General features: G+C 41.1%; 1 protein-coding gene across 1 annotated transcript in view; it reads left to right on the forward strand.

Annotated features, from left to right (window-relative positions):
- Positions 1 to 15,093, forward strand: part of CHD7 (chromodomain helicase DNA binding protein 7) — a 177,895-nt gene that overhangs the window by 57,752 nt on the left and 105,050 nt on the right. Inside the window, exon 3 of the mRNA XM_040354257.1 lies at positions 13,627 to 14,027. Within this exon, the coding sequence (XP_040210191.1) occupies positions 13,627 to 14,027 (401 nt within the window). The remainder of the gene's footprint in view (positions 1 to 13,626; positions 14,028 to 15,093) is intronic.

The raw sequence follows: 15,093 nt of genomic DNA on the forward strand, positions 1-15,093 counted from the left end.
CATTTTGTCATTCTCTGACCGATTTACCCACAAATTCTGTAGTATTGGCCAATGATATGTACCTGACTTTGATTTGGGCCTGGCTTCCACATCACTTGAGGCTTGGATAATTTCCCTGTTGAAAATGTTTTTATCATTAAATTTTATAGATGCTGTTTTGCCAAAACCCGTTTGGATTCTACTTATTAACTTTAACGGTTCTGTTTTGGTGCATCTTTTAGATGCCCAAAGAGACCTTTTAAACATGGGCTGAAGAGTTCTGGAACAGTGACATCTGCAGGTTATAAATGCTCACTACTGAGAGAACTGCACCACATTTACTTACATCTTGTGTTCTAGTGAAATTTACCAACATTAGCAATGTGTTGGGGGATCGATCTTGCTGTATCTCCAATTGATCGTCTGGCCGAAGCACTTATGACTCATATGGGGGTACTACAGGAAGGCACTATACAGATACAGTACTGTCATTTCACTCATTGAAAGACTATACAGCATATAGGAGAATCAAAGTTTTACATTTATTGAAGGATTATTTGCATGGTCTTCAGGAAATTCATGGTTTCACTTATCAATGGTTCAGTATGAGATTGCAGACAGGCTTGGTTAGGAGAGAAATACAATCTTTATATAAAAGGTGGTTGTAAATTTTGTTCTCATCTGACCAGAGCACCTTCTTCCACATGTTTGCTGTGTCCCCCCACATGGCTTCTCGCAAGCTGCAAACGGGAAAACTCATGCAAACTCATTGCATTCTTTCAACAATGGCTTTCTTCTTGCCACTCTTCCATAAAAGCCAGTTTTGTGGAGTGCACAACTAATAGTTGTCCTGTGGACAGATTCTCCCACCTGAGCTGTGGATCTCTGCAGCCCCTCCAGAGTTACCATAGGCCTCTTGGCTGCTTCTCTGATTTAATGCTCTCCGGCCTGTCAGTTTAGGTGGACGGTCATGTCTTGGTAGGTTTGCAGTTGTGCCATACTCTTTCCCTTTTCAGATGATTGAACAATGCTCTGCGAGATGTTCAGTGCTTGGGATATATTTTCTTATAACCTAATCATAATTTAAACTTCTCAACAACTTTATCCCTGACTTGTCTGGTGTGCTCCTTGGCCTTCATGATGTTTGTTTACTAAGGTTCTCTGAGGATTCCACATAACAGCTGTATACTTTATACTGAGATAAAATTCCACACTCTATTTACTAATTAGGTGACTTGGTTCCACTAGATTAAAGTTGGAGGTATCGGAGTAAGGGCCCTTTCACACGTATGAACAGTATGTCCGTATTTCATCCATCTGTTTTTGGATGAAATATGGACATGTATCCCTATAGGATAGCGGGTCCGCTGACACCCAATCTCATAGGTCCCGCTATGGTCCTATTCTGCAGATAGAGAAAATCCTATTTTTCCATCCGTCTGCGGGATTGGGTGAACACGGACAGACAGTCCGTGTTCATCCGATTTTCCCCCCATAGAGGAGAGCGGAGATCTGACAGGGTGGTCCCTGCACAGTGTGCCTGCTCATCTGCTTCAGTTGCACTGCAAGGGACTGAAATGCTCCAGGGAAGCTCTTTCTTGCTGAGCTAATCAAAATAACCACAGCTCGTTATAGTGGAAAGTCAAATGATTTTTTTCCATTGATAAGGTGATTAGCTACATCTGATTTTTGGTTTACAAGTCATTTTTAAGAGGGGGTGATCCTTTTTCCAACTCCGTGATTCTGGAAAAAAAAAATTCTGCCATGTTGGTGTTATGTTTCACTTGGATGTTATAAGTTGCACTTTGTAAATACAGCTGGTTAAACATAAACTGTGTCTGTCTTCAGGCTGCAAAGCAACAAGATGTGATTGTTTTTAGGGGGGGGGGGGGGGATTATTTTCTATACCCACTGTATTTCTAGCTTCACAAGTATCATGTATGTTTGTTTGTTTTTTTTAAACAAACCCTAAACCAAAACCTTCATCTTTACATTGTATACAAAGGTTAAATGCACATTGTTAGGAATTCATTACATTGGAAAGAAATGCTTGGCCCTCTTGTAGGCCTTTAATAACGTAAAGAAAATGCTATAACATATTACATGTTTGCATGCATGGTTAGTCTCCTGGCATTGTCTCTGGTATGTATAAAAGCTTTTAGTTTTCTTTTATTATATTGAATCTATAACATTTTTGAAGTTGCCGTTGTAACCTCTGAGTTATTGACATAGCCTGCATCCTATCGGGCTCTAATGCATTGCAGACTCCTATGGGAGTGATAGTTCAGCTTCACTTTATAGCATGTTAATCTATTAAAGCTCCGGTCCTGCACGCTGAGTTATTTTCAATAAGCGTTTCCGACAGGTCTGATTATAAACTGTCGTGCTCTGTGCTCACCTTCTGTCTAGCTGCTAACTACAGAGAGATGCAGGGGGGCTTGTTCAAGGTGACCTTTCTTTTAAAGACCATTTAACGACGTTCCCAGTCAGGCCATTTGGTGATGGCACACTGCGTACGCTCTTGTCTGATATTGCAGCAACCGTAATGAGTATGTCGGTGGTTCTTTGCCAGTAAATGTTCACAAATCTCTGTTGTGAAGGAACTGCTGTCAGTTTTTGTTTATGACTTTACCTCTGACTGTTGTACCTGAAACCCAGCAGTATCATTAGGCCTATGTCCTTGCCATTATGGCTCCCATACTGGATCCTTGCTGTATGTGTCAAGTTTTTTGGTCTACAGTGTTTGCAAGTCCAGAAGTTTAAACATAATAATGCACACTAAAAATGGTTCCCTTGTTACAGTAGAACACCACTTTTTGGAGGCAAATCATAAATACTTTTGTCCTGCTTAGTGGCTTTTCCCTGATTACTCGGCCATCGCAAGCCCTTCCATCCTGCCAGATGACAAAGGAGTTGGAGCAGAAAAATATGAAGGAAAAGGGGAGCTGCGTGTGCTTTTCATATTGTGTGAGGCTTAACAGGGACTGTTCTTACAGATAGAATAGTTCAGTGTTCTAGCTTCCTGTATATGGATCCCCCCCCCCCCCCCCCGTGTGACAACACAGCTTGGTAGTTGGAAATAACGTAATGGTTTCAAATGCTGGATGTGACATTTGAGAGACAGTCATGTTCACTAGATGGCGATCATGAGCTCTTGAGCATCAAAGTGCTTTTGGCTAATATTTTCCATCGTGTGTTTTTATTTTTTATTTTTTTTCCCCAGTGGAGAGGAAACCTAGCAAATGACAGTGATCAAGACCTGAGGAACTCTCTCTCATTTTTGGCGAAAGATCGGTCTGTTCAATTTACATCTTCACATTCCTGGAACATATGCAGAAATCCACATCGCTACATGTGTTCCTAGAAATGCGCAAAAACTTAATCGGATCACACCGGGCTTGCAGTGCCATGAATTCTTTATGGCAGCTCAAATACAGCTAGTAGCTGCGTGGTAAAACATGCGATGAATGCACTGAAATGTGCATTAAAAATATGCCCCAAGCTCACTGAAAAATAAGGTGCAGGAGCTACTTTGGCGCATTTTTCATGTGCAGTCGCATGAAAAAAAAGCGACTGCGTAGGTTTCTTTCACATGGGGTGGATCCGTGTGCGGGCTCCGCTTTGCTCAGTGGGGATCCCCGCTGACATGTCTGTCTCTGCATGCTGTACAGGGACCGACCTGTCAGAGCGCCGCTCTCCCCTATGGGGGATCGGATGATGACGGACCGTAGAGTCCGCCGTCATCCGATCCATCAGACGGATGGAAAATTAGGGTTTTCTTCAGTCACACGTTGGCAGGTCGGATGTTACACCGATGACATCCGTGGCTTCATAGAGGTGCACAGAGCGCCTGTTCAGGTCCGCCTAAAAAAACTGACACGGTCCGCCCGTGTGAAAGGGGACCATAGGGGTAGGTTTACTAAAACTGGAGCACTCGGAAAAACTGGTGCAGCTGTGCATGGTAGCCCATCAGCTTCAAACTTCTAGCCTGTTCAGTTAAGCTTTGACAAACCTAGAAGGGATTGGTTTCTGTGCAGGGCTGCACCAGATTTTGCACTCCACTTTTAGTAAATAGCCCCCATCATGTCATGCGGGTGCCAGTGGGGCCTTGGTCTTTGTGCTACAGAGAGAATTGATCACCAAAACAGCCTAGTATGTTGGCCTTGGCAAGCTTTTAGGCGAATGATCATCTCTGTGAACGTAAAATTGATTGAAAATGGCTGCAAACATGTAGAAGAAACCTGTATTACAAATAGTATGTTGTAATAGAAAAATTCCAAAAAAATTATTAGCACCATGTTGGGGGTGATTTTGTGTGCAAAAGAGATGAAGGTATTAATGTCACATGAAAAATAAAGACAAATGTGTATTGTGGAACTGTAATGGACAGGCCTTCTTCAGCATCCTGGGAGTTGTCACATATTGCACACACAGGGGGGACGGCCATTGCAGTCCTTATTCTGTACCTTCTGGGTCCCTTTATACCGTTAATATCCTGCTGTTTTTATGGAAAACATGCTCTGTAATGCCAGTTGCAATGCAAACCTGAAGATTTCCTTTTTCTTCATGAAGCCTGAGATGCTTTTCAATTTTTTTCCCCAAGCGTTTTGATTCATTGGTTCATCAAATGAGCTGAAAGATGCCTGCCAAAATGCCTTGCCAGTTTTCCTGAGTGATCTTCATATTTGTCTTGTTAAACATGTAATGTTGTTGGAGATAAATTTAGGTTTTCTTTCCCATTCACCAACTGATTCATAGATTTGTTTGGCGTCCTATAGCAAAGAGTGTATTGTTATGTGGTATCAAGGAACAGATACATAGATGAAAAAGGCAAAAGTATTGCCACAGTGACGGCATTTAAAGAATCCCAGGCAAGGCTGTATTATACTCAGTGACATTAATCCAGCTTGGACCACTATGAATATACTATACCTGGCTGATGGCCCTGGAAGCTGGAAATCACCAATGTAGACACCACTACTTCAGTGATCTCCACTTGTTTCCGTGTCCGATGTTGAGCAGCTTGCCTTGATGCGATGTGAACACAGGTGGTCGTCATCTTGGCATAGTCACCGTTAACAGAATGCTTTGCTTTTCCTGAATGAATGAAAATGATTGGATGAGGTGGAGGGCCCCTCATCTAATCGGAGAATTGTTTACATTCATTCAGGAAATTCTGTGAATGGTGACTATGCTTTAGATGACGACCACCTGTGTTCGCATCGCATCAAGGCAAGCCGCTCAGCATGGGACCCGGAAAAAAGTGGAGATCACTGGAGTAGCGGTGTCTACATTGGTCATTTCCAGCTTCCAGGACCATCAGCCAGGTTAGAGCATTGGGGACAAGCTGCACATGCTCAGTTTGGTGTTTTGTCAGGTTTTTTTTTTTTTCTTGAAGTGCATGTGATCAGCACAGGCCAATCAGCAGTGGTCAGTCAGGGGTCCTGCAGCTTCATAGGACAGTCAGGTGAGAATGAAAACTCCTCCTACAAGCATTAACCAAACACTGATAGAATTGACAAGACTGCTCTAACAGCTGATGAGAAAAGTTATTTAGCTGTTTATATTTACTAAAATAATTGCATTTCCATTAGAGCTGCAGGATTAACCGTGATCACGATTCTTCCCCCCGTACATTGGGTTGGTTGCCATGAGTCAGCTGACCAACCGATGGAGCAGTAAAGCAAAACTATTGTGTATCGCTGCAAAGCGGGAAGGAAACTAGTGAACAATGATGAAATATTGGTTGCCCTGCGTACATGATTACAAATGCGTAAAACAGGGCTTTTAAAACCACAATATTAATATTAGTTGGATGTGTATTGCATATACTGTATATCTGAAAAAATAAAAATAAATGAAAGGGCTACAAAGAGCCATGACTATGCCAAGAGTGCAGTAATCCGAGGCAGACTGTTTTCGTCGGGATATTGAAAGATGATTGGTAAGTACGGTTTTTTGAAATGCGCAGATTATTGTTGCACAAGACCACAGGCATGTTATTTAGTAAAACTTGGCCTTAAAATCCAGCTTTGTAAGTAGATAGGATGGAAAGCTGCGCTGTGCTTGATCTTCTTTTCAGATATTAGATATTTAGAGTGTACTCCAGTTGCCTTCTCTTCTCTCCCCATGAGCTGGCTTGTGGACTGAAATATTAATGATACACTTGCAGGGATACCTCGCTGTAAGTGCTAGCGCTTCAAATAAACTACTGTAGGCTTCCACAGGAAAGATTTAACCAGCAGCAAACATAGGTGTAATGTGAGGAAATGGTCAATAAGCAGAAGCATTCTTCTTGGAGAATGTGCCTCTAGCTGTCGTGGCATTACCCGTTCACAATCTAGATGGGTGAGGAAGGGTTAAGTAGGGTTACGTTGGCATAAGCCGGATTGAAAACACTCTGCCCTTTCCCTAGTTTTACCTTTTGTATCTCTCATTGGATTAAAGCCTCATCCTGCTATCTTTACATAATAGGTCCAGGTTGCTACATCCTGGAGGCGTGCGCGGTGTGATTCTAGTACACGGTTGAAGCCTTTTTGTGGTTTTAGTCTTTACCTAAAATAAAAAATTCTACATAACAAAAATCATGGCTCAAATTGATTTTAACAAAGAAGTGTAGATCAGAGGTGTTGGATATATAGAGAATGAGGTGTATGTGAAGGCATGCATGGATATGCTGAAATTTAGACCGCGCTCGATACTGTGGCTCGGGTACCGTCTGAAAAGCACCTGTAATGCACCAAAAACTTGCAGACTCCTGCCTGCTGCATCTTTATCATTTTCAGCAGATTGGAGTTCAGTGGTAACAGGTGTGACATCCATGTAGTGCAAATAAAATGTGCGATCAGGTCCGCCTGTCAGTTTTTTAGGCGGACCTGATCGGACTCCACTTTCAGCCCTATGGATAATTTGTTTTCCTTTTGATGCCAATTATGCCTTTTTACTGTAAGTGTTCACAATGCTCACACGTTTAGAAATTAGGTTTTAACCCTGCTATGCTTTAGGCTCCATTCACACCTGAGCGGTTTAGATTGCAGGAGGGATCGTCGTGATTCTGCCCACGATTCCAGAATCGCGGCAGGACTCATTTGCGATGCCATTATTTCTTAATGACACCCCAAACGCGGTGGGATTTTGCCACGATTGTCAAGCAACAAAACACGCTCCAATCGCGGCAAAAACACCCCACTAACCAAAAAAATAAAAAAACACGCTGCAGCAGCTGTCACTGCGCTACGCTCAGGCGTGAATGGAGCCTTAGAGTGATACTAAACACACATAGTTTAATTTACATTATCCCTTCTGTATGTGGATGATTGCACTGTAATTTTAATTAAAATAAAAAATCTTAAATGCCTTTTTCCTAATCATTATACAGCTGACATATTACCCAGCCCTGTCTGTAGGGAAACGGTGCTAGGAGGATTTTCTAGTCATCTGCTGCAGGTCACAGGTTAAAAGGGGGAAAAAAAACTTTGGAATGCAGAGTAAAAATAAATGATCAATAAATGTTTAAATCTTCATACAAATATGTATTTGAAATAAAATGTTTATTATTGTCCAGGACATGTGGGTGGATTTCTGCCAATCACATGCTTTCCCATTAAGCCTGTGTCTTTGTGTGTACGTAGAATAAGAGGGGGGTGAAGCCTCCCTCAGTCTACATATAATATCCCACTTCCCATTTTATTTAGCTAGTTGCTGAGCATGGAGTAGTGTCACTTACCACTGTGTATGTGTCCACATGTGTGACTCTATAGTCACATAGGCTGCTCAAATGTGATAGAGAGGAAAATGCCCAGCATAGAAACGCACTGAAAACTGAGTGCAATAGAATTACACGCTGCTCTGCAGTGGGGATGTGGACAAGAAGGCACAGCAGGATCAACCAGGTTCAACCCCAAAATATGGGGCCAAAACAATTAATCGATTACTAATCAATTATGGAATTAATCGATCAAGGTTCGCCATCACTGTCCTAAAGCAGGGCAGGTGTTCTGTCCTATAGCCGCCACCTGGCCTACTGCACATGTGCAGAAGAAGTGACGTTGCCTTGTGGCCATTGTGGTACACCCACCCTCAGCAAGCAGACCTCTTTATACACCCACTGGAGTCTTGCTTTTCACAGTTATTTTTAATAGTAAACTCGGTTTACATGGTGAAATGCAGTATTTAGAAATCCATCTGACTTTTGATGTTGAATTTTGAAAGCAGGGGCAAGCCTGCTGATCTCACTGGTTTGCTGATGTGACTGAACACCACTGGTTTTAAAATAAAACATCAAAACCGTGTTACGGACCTCCGAATACTGCATTTCACTATATAAGCAGAGTTTACTCTTATACACCCACTGGAGTCTTGCTTTTCACAGTTATTTTTAAGGATGTCCACTTGCCGACTTTTAAATCCAGGCTTACTGCGGACGAGTGCGGGTGTACCAAGATGGCGGTGAGGCAACGTCAATTCAGCTGGGCATACGCAGATGGCCGGTAGCGGCTTTTTAATGGGTAGCGGGTAACTGATAGACCACCAGCACATAAATCAAATCATTCTGCGTGTGGTTTGGATAATTTGCATATTAGCAGCTCCTCCCAGCTTCTGAATCTGAACGCTAACAGTTCTATGGCAGTAGCTAATTGTATCTGCCTTTTAGAAGCCATAGACCGCCGCTGTATTGGGGGAACGCCTAAAAACGTCCTAATTTTTCAGAGTAGCAGGCGGCACACTACAAGGAGGAAAGCTAGAAAATGATTTCCTGATTAAACAGCTGTTCAAACCTGAATGGAGAGGAAGTGATTGTCACTCGCGGCCGGCCCCTCGTAGAGAAATAAAAATAGCTGCTCATGTGAGAGATACATTGTGTACGTCTAGAGTTGTTCCAGGGCTCCAGTTCTTGGTTAAACGATACATAGAAATTGTCCATCTATTTCATTGTCCAGGAAATACGCTCTATTGTTTGCTGTACCCAGAAGGTGAAATTATACAATGTAAAATCTTAATAAACAATCTTGTACAGAAGGCTTGAAGGTAACCCTGCATTGCTAAAGGTTATCCTGACTTTCCTCCATAGGTCTGTGAAAGCATGCTAAGCCTGTTTTTATCCTTCTCTGTTTGTCTAATGTAAATATTGAGATGAAAGTATAAAAGTATTTACATGGCAGTCTTTATTTAGCATTTGTGAAGGTGTCACTAAAGCTTCCAGAAAAGCCACTGGGGTGCCACAGTCCCAGCCCCCCCCCCCCCCCAATAATAACCATTTGTAGTCATAAGGAGCCCTCTTATTTGTTACTCTAACTGACTGGATTTTTTTTTTTTTTTTTTTAGTCTAACCTATGATTGCTGGTTATTTGCAAGTAAATTTCCAGCTGTTGTGCTAAACTTTCAAAGAAAATTTGTTTGAGTTTTTTTTCTTCCAGTTTCATACTTGCCTAGGTGGATGCAGGATTGGCCTCTACACTGGGAACCAACTTATGGAACTTTGCTGATGGCTCGGTTCTCACTGTTCCCTGAGCAGAGAGCTGCGGACTGTCATTTAGCAGCTTTCCACTCTGCTCCTCCTCACCGCAGCGCCGAGCTGTGGAGGAACGGAGGGAGCGGCCGTCTCAGCGACTCGCTGAGACGGGTGTCATTCCAGGCACCTGGCGGATCCAGACTTCAATTGTCCGCATGACGCGGTGCCTGGACTGATATCCATGACGTCAGCAGAGCGGACTTCAGCCCGCTCTCTTCTGAAAATGGGTCACAGGAGTGCAAACCGAATTGCACTCCTGTGACCCATAGGAGAAGCCCTGCCAAACAAGCTTTGGCGGGACTTCTCGTTTTTAAGGCTAAGTTCACACTGGCATTGAAAGCCGATGTTTGAGATGCGTCGACACTCCTCAAACACCTATGCAAATGATACTATGTGCTATTCTCATTGAAACAAAACATGAAGTGTTAGCGTTGCTTTGCTTCCAAATTGCCACTTCATGTTGAGTCTGAAAGGCATTGAAGCATTTCAACTTCTTCTATTCAAGTCTACGGTAATGCGCCGTAACCGCACTGGCAGGCGGTTACGGCGCGGTAGTACATTAGTTAATAGGTGTTTGTAGTGCAGATCCAATGTGTCTGATGCACATTGGGCGTTTGGGGGATTGTTTTTAATGCTCGTTAACTACTTCTCAAAGGCACCTATTAATGCGCATTAACACTATAGGCATGTTTGATAAGCACCGGTATTTTGAGCAAGTGTGAACGAGCCATAAAGGCGATGTGTAGCGTATTTCCATAAAGCGCAGGGTTTGTGTTTTTAAAGTGGATCTAGATTTAATTTTATTGTGCATGCTTTTATAATGTGTAAGTGAGTGAAACACTTATGTTTTACACCCCCCCCACCCCACACAAATGCCCTATATATTATAGGTACTTGCATATAGCGCCAACTATCAGTCCCTGTCCTCAAGGAGCCTCGTCCCAATGCCTAGTACGCACAATAAGAAAATCAGACGAAAAATACCGCTTTCAAAGTGATTTGTTAATGATTTGATAATCTGTTCATTAATACACCGCTTTTAAGAGCCAATCACAACCGTTCTGGTAGCGTACAAGAATTTTTTTTTTTTTTGTGCTTGTCCCTTTTGATAATTTTTGCATGAACTATCGATTTTTGTTAAATCATTACAGTATTTGTCCGAAATAAATAGTGACCAAGACCATGCATACTCCGAAACAAAAGAACGCATTACTATAAAATACAAAACATTACATCATTTCTGATGTTGTATTATGTCGTATGAGAATTTTCATAGCTTTAGTAACCTCTTAATTTTCGATATGAGACTAACATGCAAAAAAAACAACCATTCTTCCGATTTATTTGAAACGTGTGTACGAGGCTTAAGGCTGTGGTTGTCAACTTATGAGCTAAAGGGGGCCTCAAATGCGGCCCCTGACATCACCAGTAATGCTTGATAGGTCTGCCCAAACGGTAGACCTAATAGAGCCATTTTTGGCTGGGGATATGCTGCAGAAGACGATCTGAGACTGAGAACGGTGCATGACACCAGTAGTGAGCAATGCTATTACCCTAATCCATGTTCTAACTACGGAATGCTAGGGGTCTGAGGGCCGCAGGTTGGGCACCAGGGATCTAAGGTCCCTAAATCACATTCATACTAGAGACAAATTAAAACCTATCAGCATGTCTTTTGGAGCGTGGGAGGAAACCAGAGTATCTGGAGGAAACCCACAGACACAGGGAGAACATACAGACTCCTGGCAGGTAGTTCTGATTGGAACTGACAACTCTAGTGCTGCCAAGCAGAAGTGCTAACCACTTATTCACCATGCTGCATCTTCTTTTTTTTTTTTTTTTTTTTTTTGTACAAGGATGGCACCATCTTGTTTTCAGGCTTTAGCATAGTTGGTTGACTCTCCTGATCACTATCTTTTCTATACATATTTCCTTACAGATTTCATATACAAAAGTCCTTTTCTGGCTTCCATTTAAGTTTTGACTGACAGCCCTGATGAACAGTGTTTTTTGGTTCTAGAAACGCGGTGGATATTTTGTGTGAACGAACCATTAAATTGTCGTGTTTTTTTTTTTTTTTTTTTTTTTTTTTTTACCTTTTTGCCCTGGCTCTACTTCTGTTTTTGTTTCAATACGTTTTTATTAAATATTTTGTAGAACAGAGAAAAGGAGATCCTTGGGTAGAGCAGTGAACTGTCCTCGCACGCTCCAAGCATGTGTCATAGGAGACATACAAATGAGAGGCTTAATAGAGATTAATGTAGACCATAACATACAGGCCATATAGTTCCTAACACACTTAACTAAAATATAATGCTGGACAGTTACTAATTATAAATCACTGATTGAACGTTTGTTTTTAAGTGTAAATGGTTTTAGACTGTCTGTAAACAGATTCTGTAGGCGACTATGCTTTCGTCCTGATGGTGAAAACTAGAAGAACCATTGCGAGAAATTTCCTGCATGCTATCGATTCTCTGAACCTTACATTAAGCCCGTCACCCTTGGACCGTGTGACTTTTTTTTTTTTTTTTGTGAGGCATTATTTAAATCTGTTCCATCTAAAATGAAGCATACTGCATGGCCAGTTGACAAGTCTATATATTGTGTATGGGAGGTTTCCTTTTTTTTTTCTTCCCCCATATGACTAGGGCCGACCATCTGTTCTTTGATGGATGTTTACAGAAACAGCTTTTCCTATAGGATATGAGGCGTTGCTGGTCTAGCAAACATTGCTGACTTCAAGTTGGCAAACACTTGTCTTCTCATCAGAATTATTTTCTAAATGACTGAAATGTTCTAGTTGGCTATAATGCGCTCATTCTATCTAGAATTGAAAACGTGTAATTTTGTGCACACTACAGTAAATGTCTATTTGTACGCGAGAGCTTGGCAGTCTGTTTTTTATAGACCACATTGTGCAAAATGTGGTGCGTGTGTTTGTTTTGGTTGCGTATGTATATACAGTTCTTTTTTTTTTTTTTTTTTTTTTTTTTATATATGAAACGGTTAATAAATGACAGTGCGTTAAAGCTGATGTCACACAGCGATTCTTCTGCTAGCAATCCCCCTACTGGCAATTTGCTGAAATCGGCAGTAGGATTTCTAAGATGTCGTCTGTTTTGTTTTTTGTCCTTTTTTAGAGTTGCACCCTCTCTAGCCGAGACAGCGAAATGTAACTCCATCACTGGTGATTGGGATTCTTGGCTAAAGAGGGATGGATTTTTTATTTATTTTTTGTGGTCAGACCAGGCCACATCTTTAGTGATTCTGCCACTGGTGTAAATTACCCAGTATTGTGCAAGTTGTCAAACTGCCTCAATGTTTCAAGTGTTTGAAAATATCTCTATCTCTCTCCACCCAGTCAAGAGAATAGCCTCAGATGATACACTGAGATTAAACAACTCCTCCTACATATGTTTTACTGCAGTCTTCTCTTCCCTACACCCCTTCAAAAGGGCAGAATAGTGTTAAGTCTCATACATACACACACACACACACACACACACACACACACACACACACACACACAAATTTTATCTCATGTTAGAAAAACATTTGAGAAGTGACTCTGCTGATAGAGGGAGGAAGGACCAGAGAGAAATGACTCCCAGAGCTTTGGAGAGAGACAAGTAAGCACTACAGATATATGTGCTTTGCTCAGATTCCATGACTGCGGTTTACAACCAGTTTAGGAAGCCTCAAATAAAACAAGTCTTATCGAATTATGCTTTAACAATTACAAACAATCTTGGATGTATAGAATAGTGCCTTGAAAAATGAAAATGATGAATTTGCAGTTCACACTGGATCATTTTGTTAATTACTTGCTGGAATTCTTGAGTCATCAGGGAACACTACCACATTTTGGTAAACTAGAGCATCTAATCAAGAGGTAGGCAAGTGGTTAATTTAGCCAACTTTTAAGTTGACAAGTTTTAATTGTCTGTCAGTTGAAGCCAAGCCCAAAGTTATACATAATAGCATTTGTCACAATGGTAAAAAAATATATATATATATATATATATATATATATATATATATATATATATATATATATATATATATATATAATTTTTTATATATAAATGAGTAATGTAGTGGTTTGCTCATCAAATTCAATTTTTATTTTCCAGCATTCCCCATCGGAACCTTTTCTTGATAATCCTGTGCCGGATATGACTCGACTTGGTGGTCCCAATGCCTCTTTATTGAACACAGAAGATTTTTTGCCATCACTGCAGTCTCCTCCACCACAAAAGAAGAGGAAGAAAAAAAACAACCACATTACTGCGGATAATGCAAACTTTGGTCAGGAAGGTTTTCTTGGGGAAAATCCAGATCTTTCCATTGAGGGAGCGCCTGGTGGAAAGAAGAAGAAAAAGCCTAAGGTTAAAAAAGAGCCCAAGGAGCCAAAAGAGCCTAAAGCAAAGAAAGAGCCCAAGGAACCTAAGGCTCCAAAACAGCCCAAAACTCCCAAAGAGCCAAAAGAGAAAAAGGTGAAAACTCCCAAACCCAAGACCAGCAAAAAGGCAAAGTAAGCACGTCTCCATTTTTATTTTTAATTTCTGTTTTTACTTTGCTTTGTTGAGTTTGACACAAATATAGGCTGCTTAAATGTTCACAATGCAAATGCTTAAGGAGTGCATCTTGTGTGTTTTATTTTTTAGCATTGGTCCCTAGAATGTTGCATACAATATTATTGGCGTTCGCCTTACTCTTTGGGAATACCCTTCAGGGGAACGAGTAGTTTGTGATGTATTGGTGCAAAGTAAAAAGTCCTGTAAATGAGTATCTTGCACTTGAATGTTTTAATCTGGTTTGATCTGTGCATAGCAAGTCCAAGTTTTTTAGGGTTTTCCTTTGTCATTTGTAAAAATTTTTACCATATTGGCAACTATCTTGCCTGCTCCTACTATTGTTACTAGAGGATCAGAGTTTATAAATACTGGTTGATGTGTTTAAAGCCTAACTCCAGCATTCTGTTACTTTCAAATATTTGTTTGGGCCAAACAATTCATTCGAAACAAAATCAAGTCTGGAGTTGGGCTTTAAAAGTAAACTTTAGCCAATTCTTTTTTTTTCCTAGTTTTGGGTTGAGACCTTCTCTGTCAAGTTTCTGCTGTTGGTCTGTGACCCCCTTCGGTAGACGTATCCTCACTTTCTGGAATAGTGATCACAGTCAGATTCAAGGATAATTTTTAAATTGATGAAGCTTTCCCCAGAAAGAGTTGGAGGGAAGATCTCCCAAAAGGCTGCCAAACCGATGTCAAAGGTGGCTTTTGCTTCCCCGGGACAGAAAGTGAGGCAAAATCTTTCCACTAGATAGCCAGGCTGTAATGAAAACATTTGCAGAAGTTCTGCTCATTCATAAACTTTTTCACTTTTTTCCCTTTTTTATCATTTTTGAAAAAAAAAAAAAAAAAGGAAGTAAAGGCAAGACTAAGTCTAAACCTACTTCCACCCACATTCTAAGCTTAATCTATCTAACACTGTAAATAAAAATCTCTATACTTACCTATCCTAAAGCCGGTCCAGTCCCAGGCTGAGCTGTCAGTGGTGGCTTAAGTGTGTAGGAAAGACAGCCGACAACGGAAGCCCCG

This window comes from Rana temporaria, chromosome 5 (genome assembly GCF_905171775.1).
Source record: "Rana temporaria chromosome 5, aRanTem1.1, whole genome shotgun sequence".
Lineage (NCBI taxonomy): Eukaryota > Metazoa > Chordata > Amphibia > Anura > Ranidae > Rana > Rana temporaria.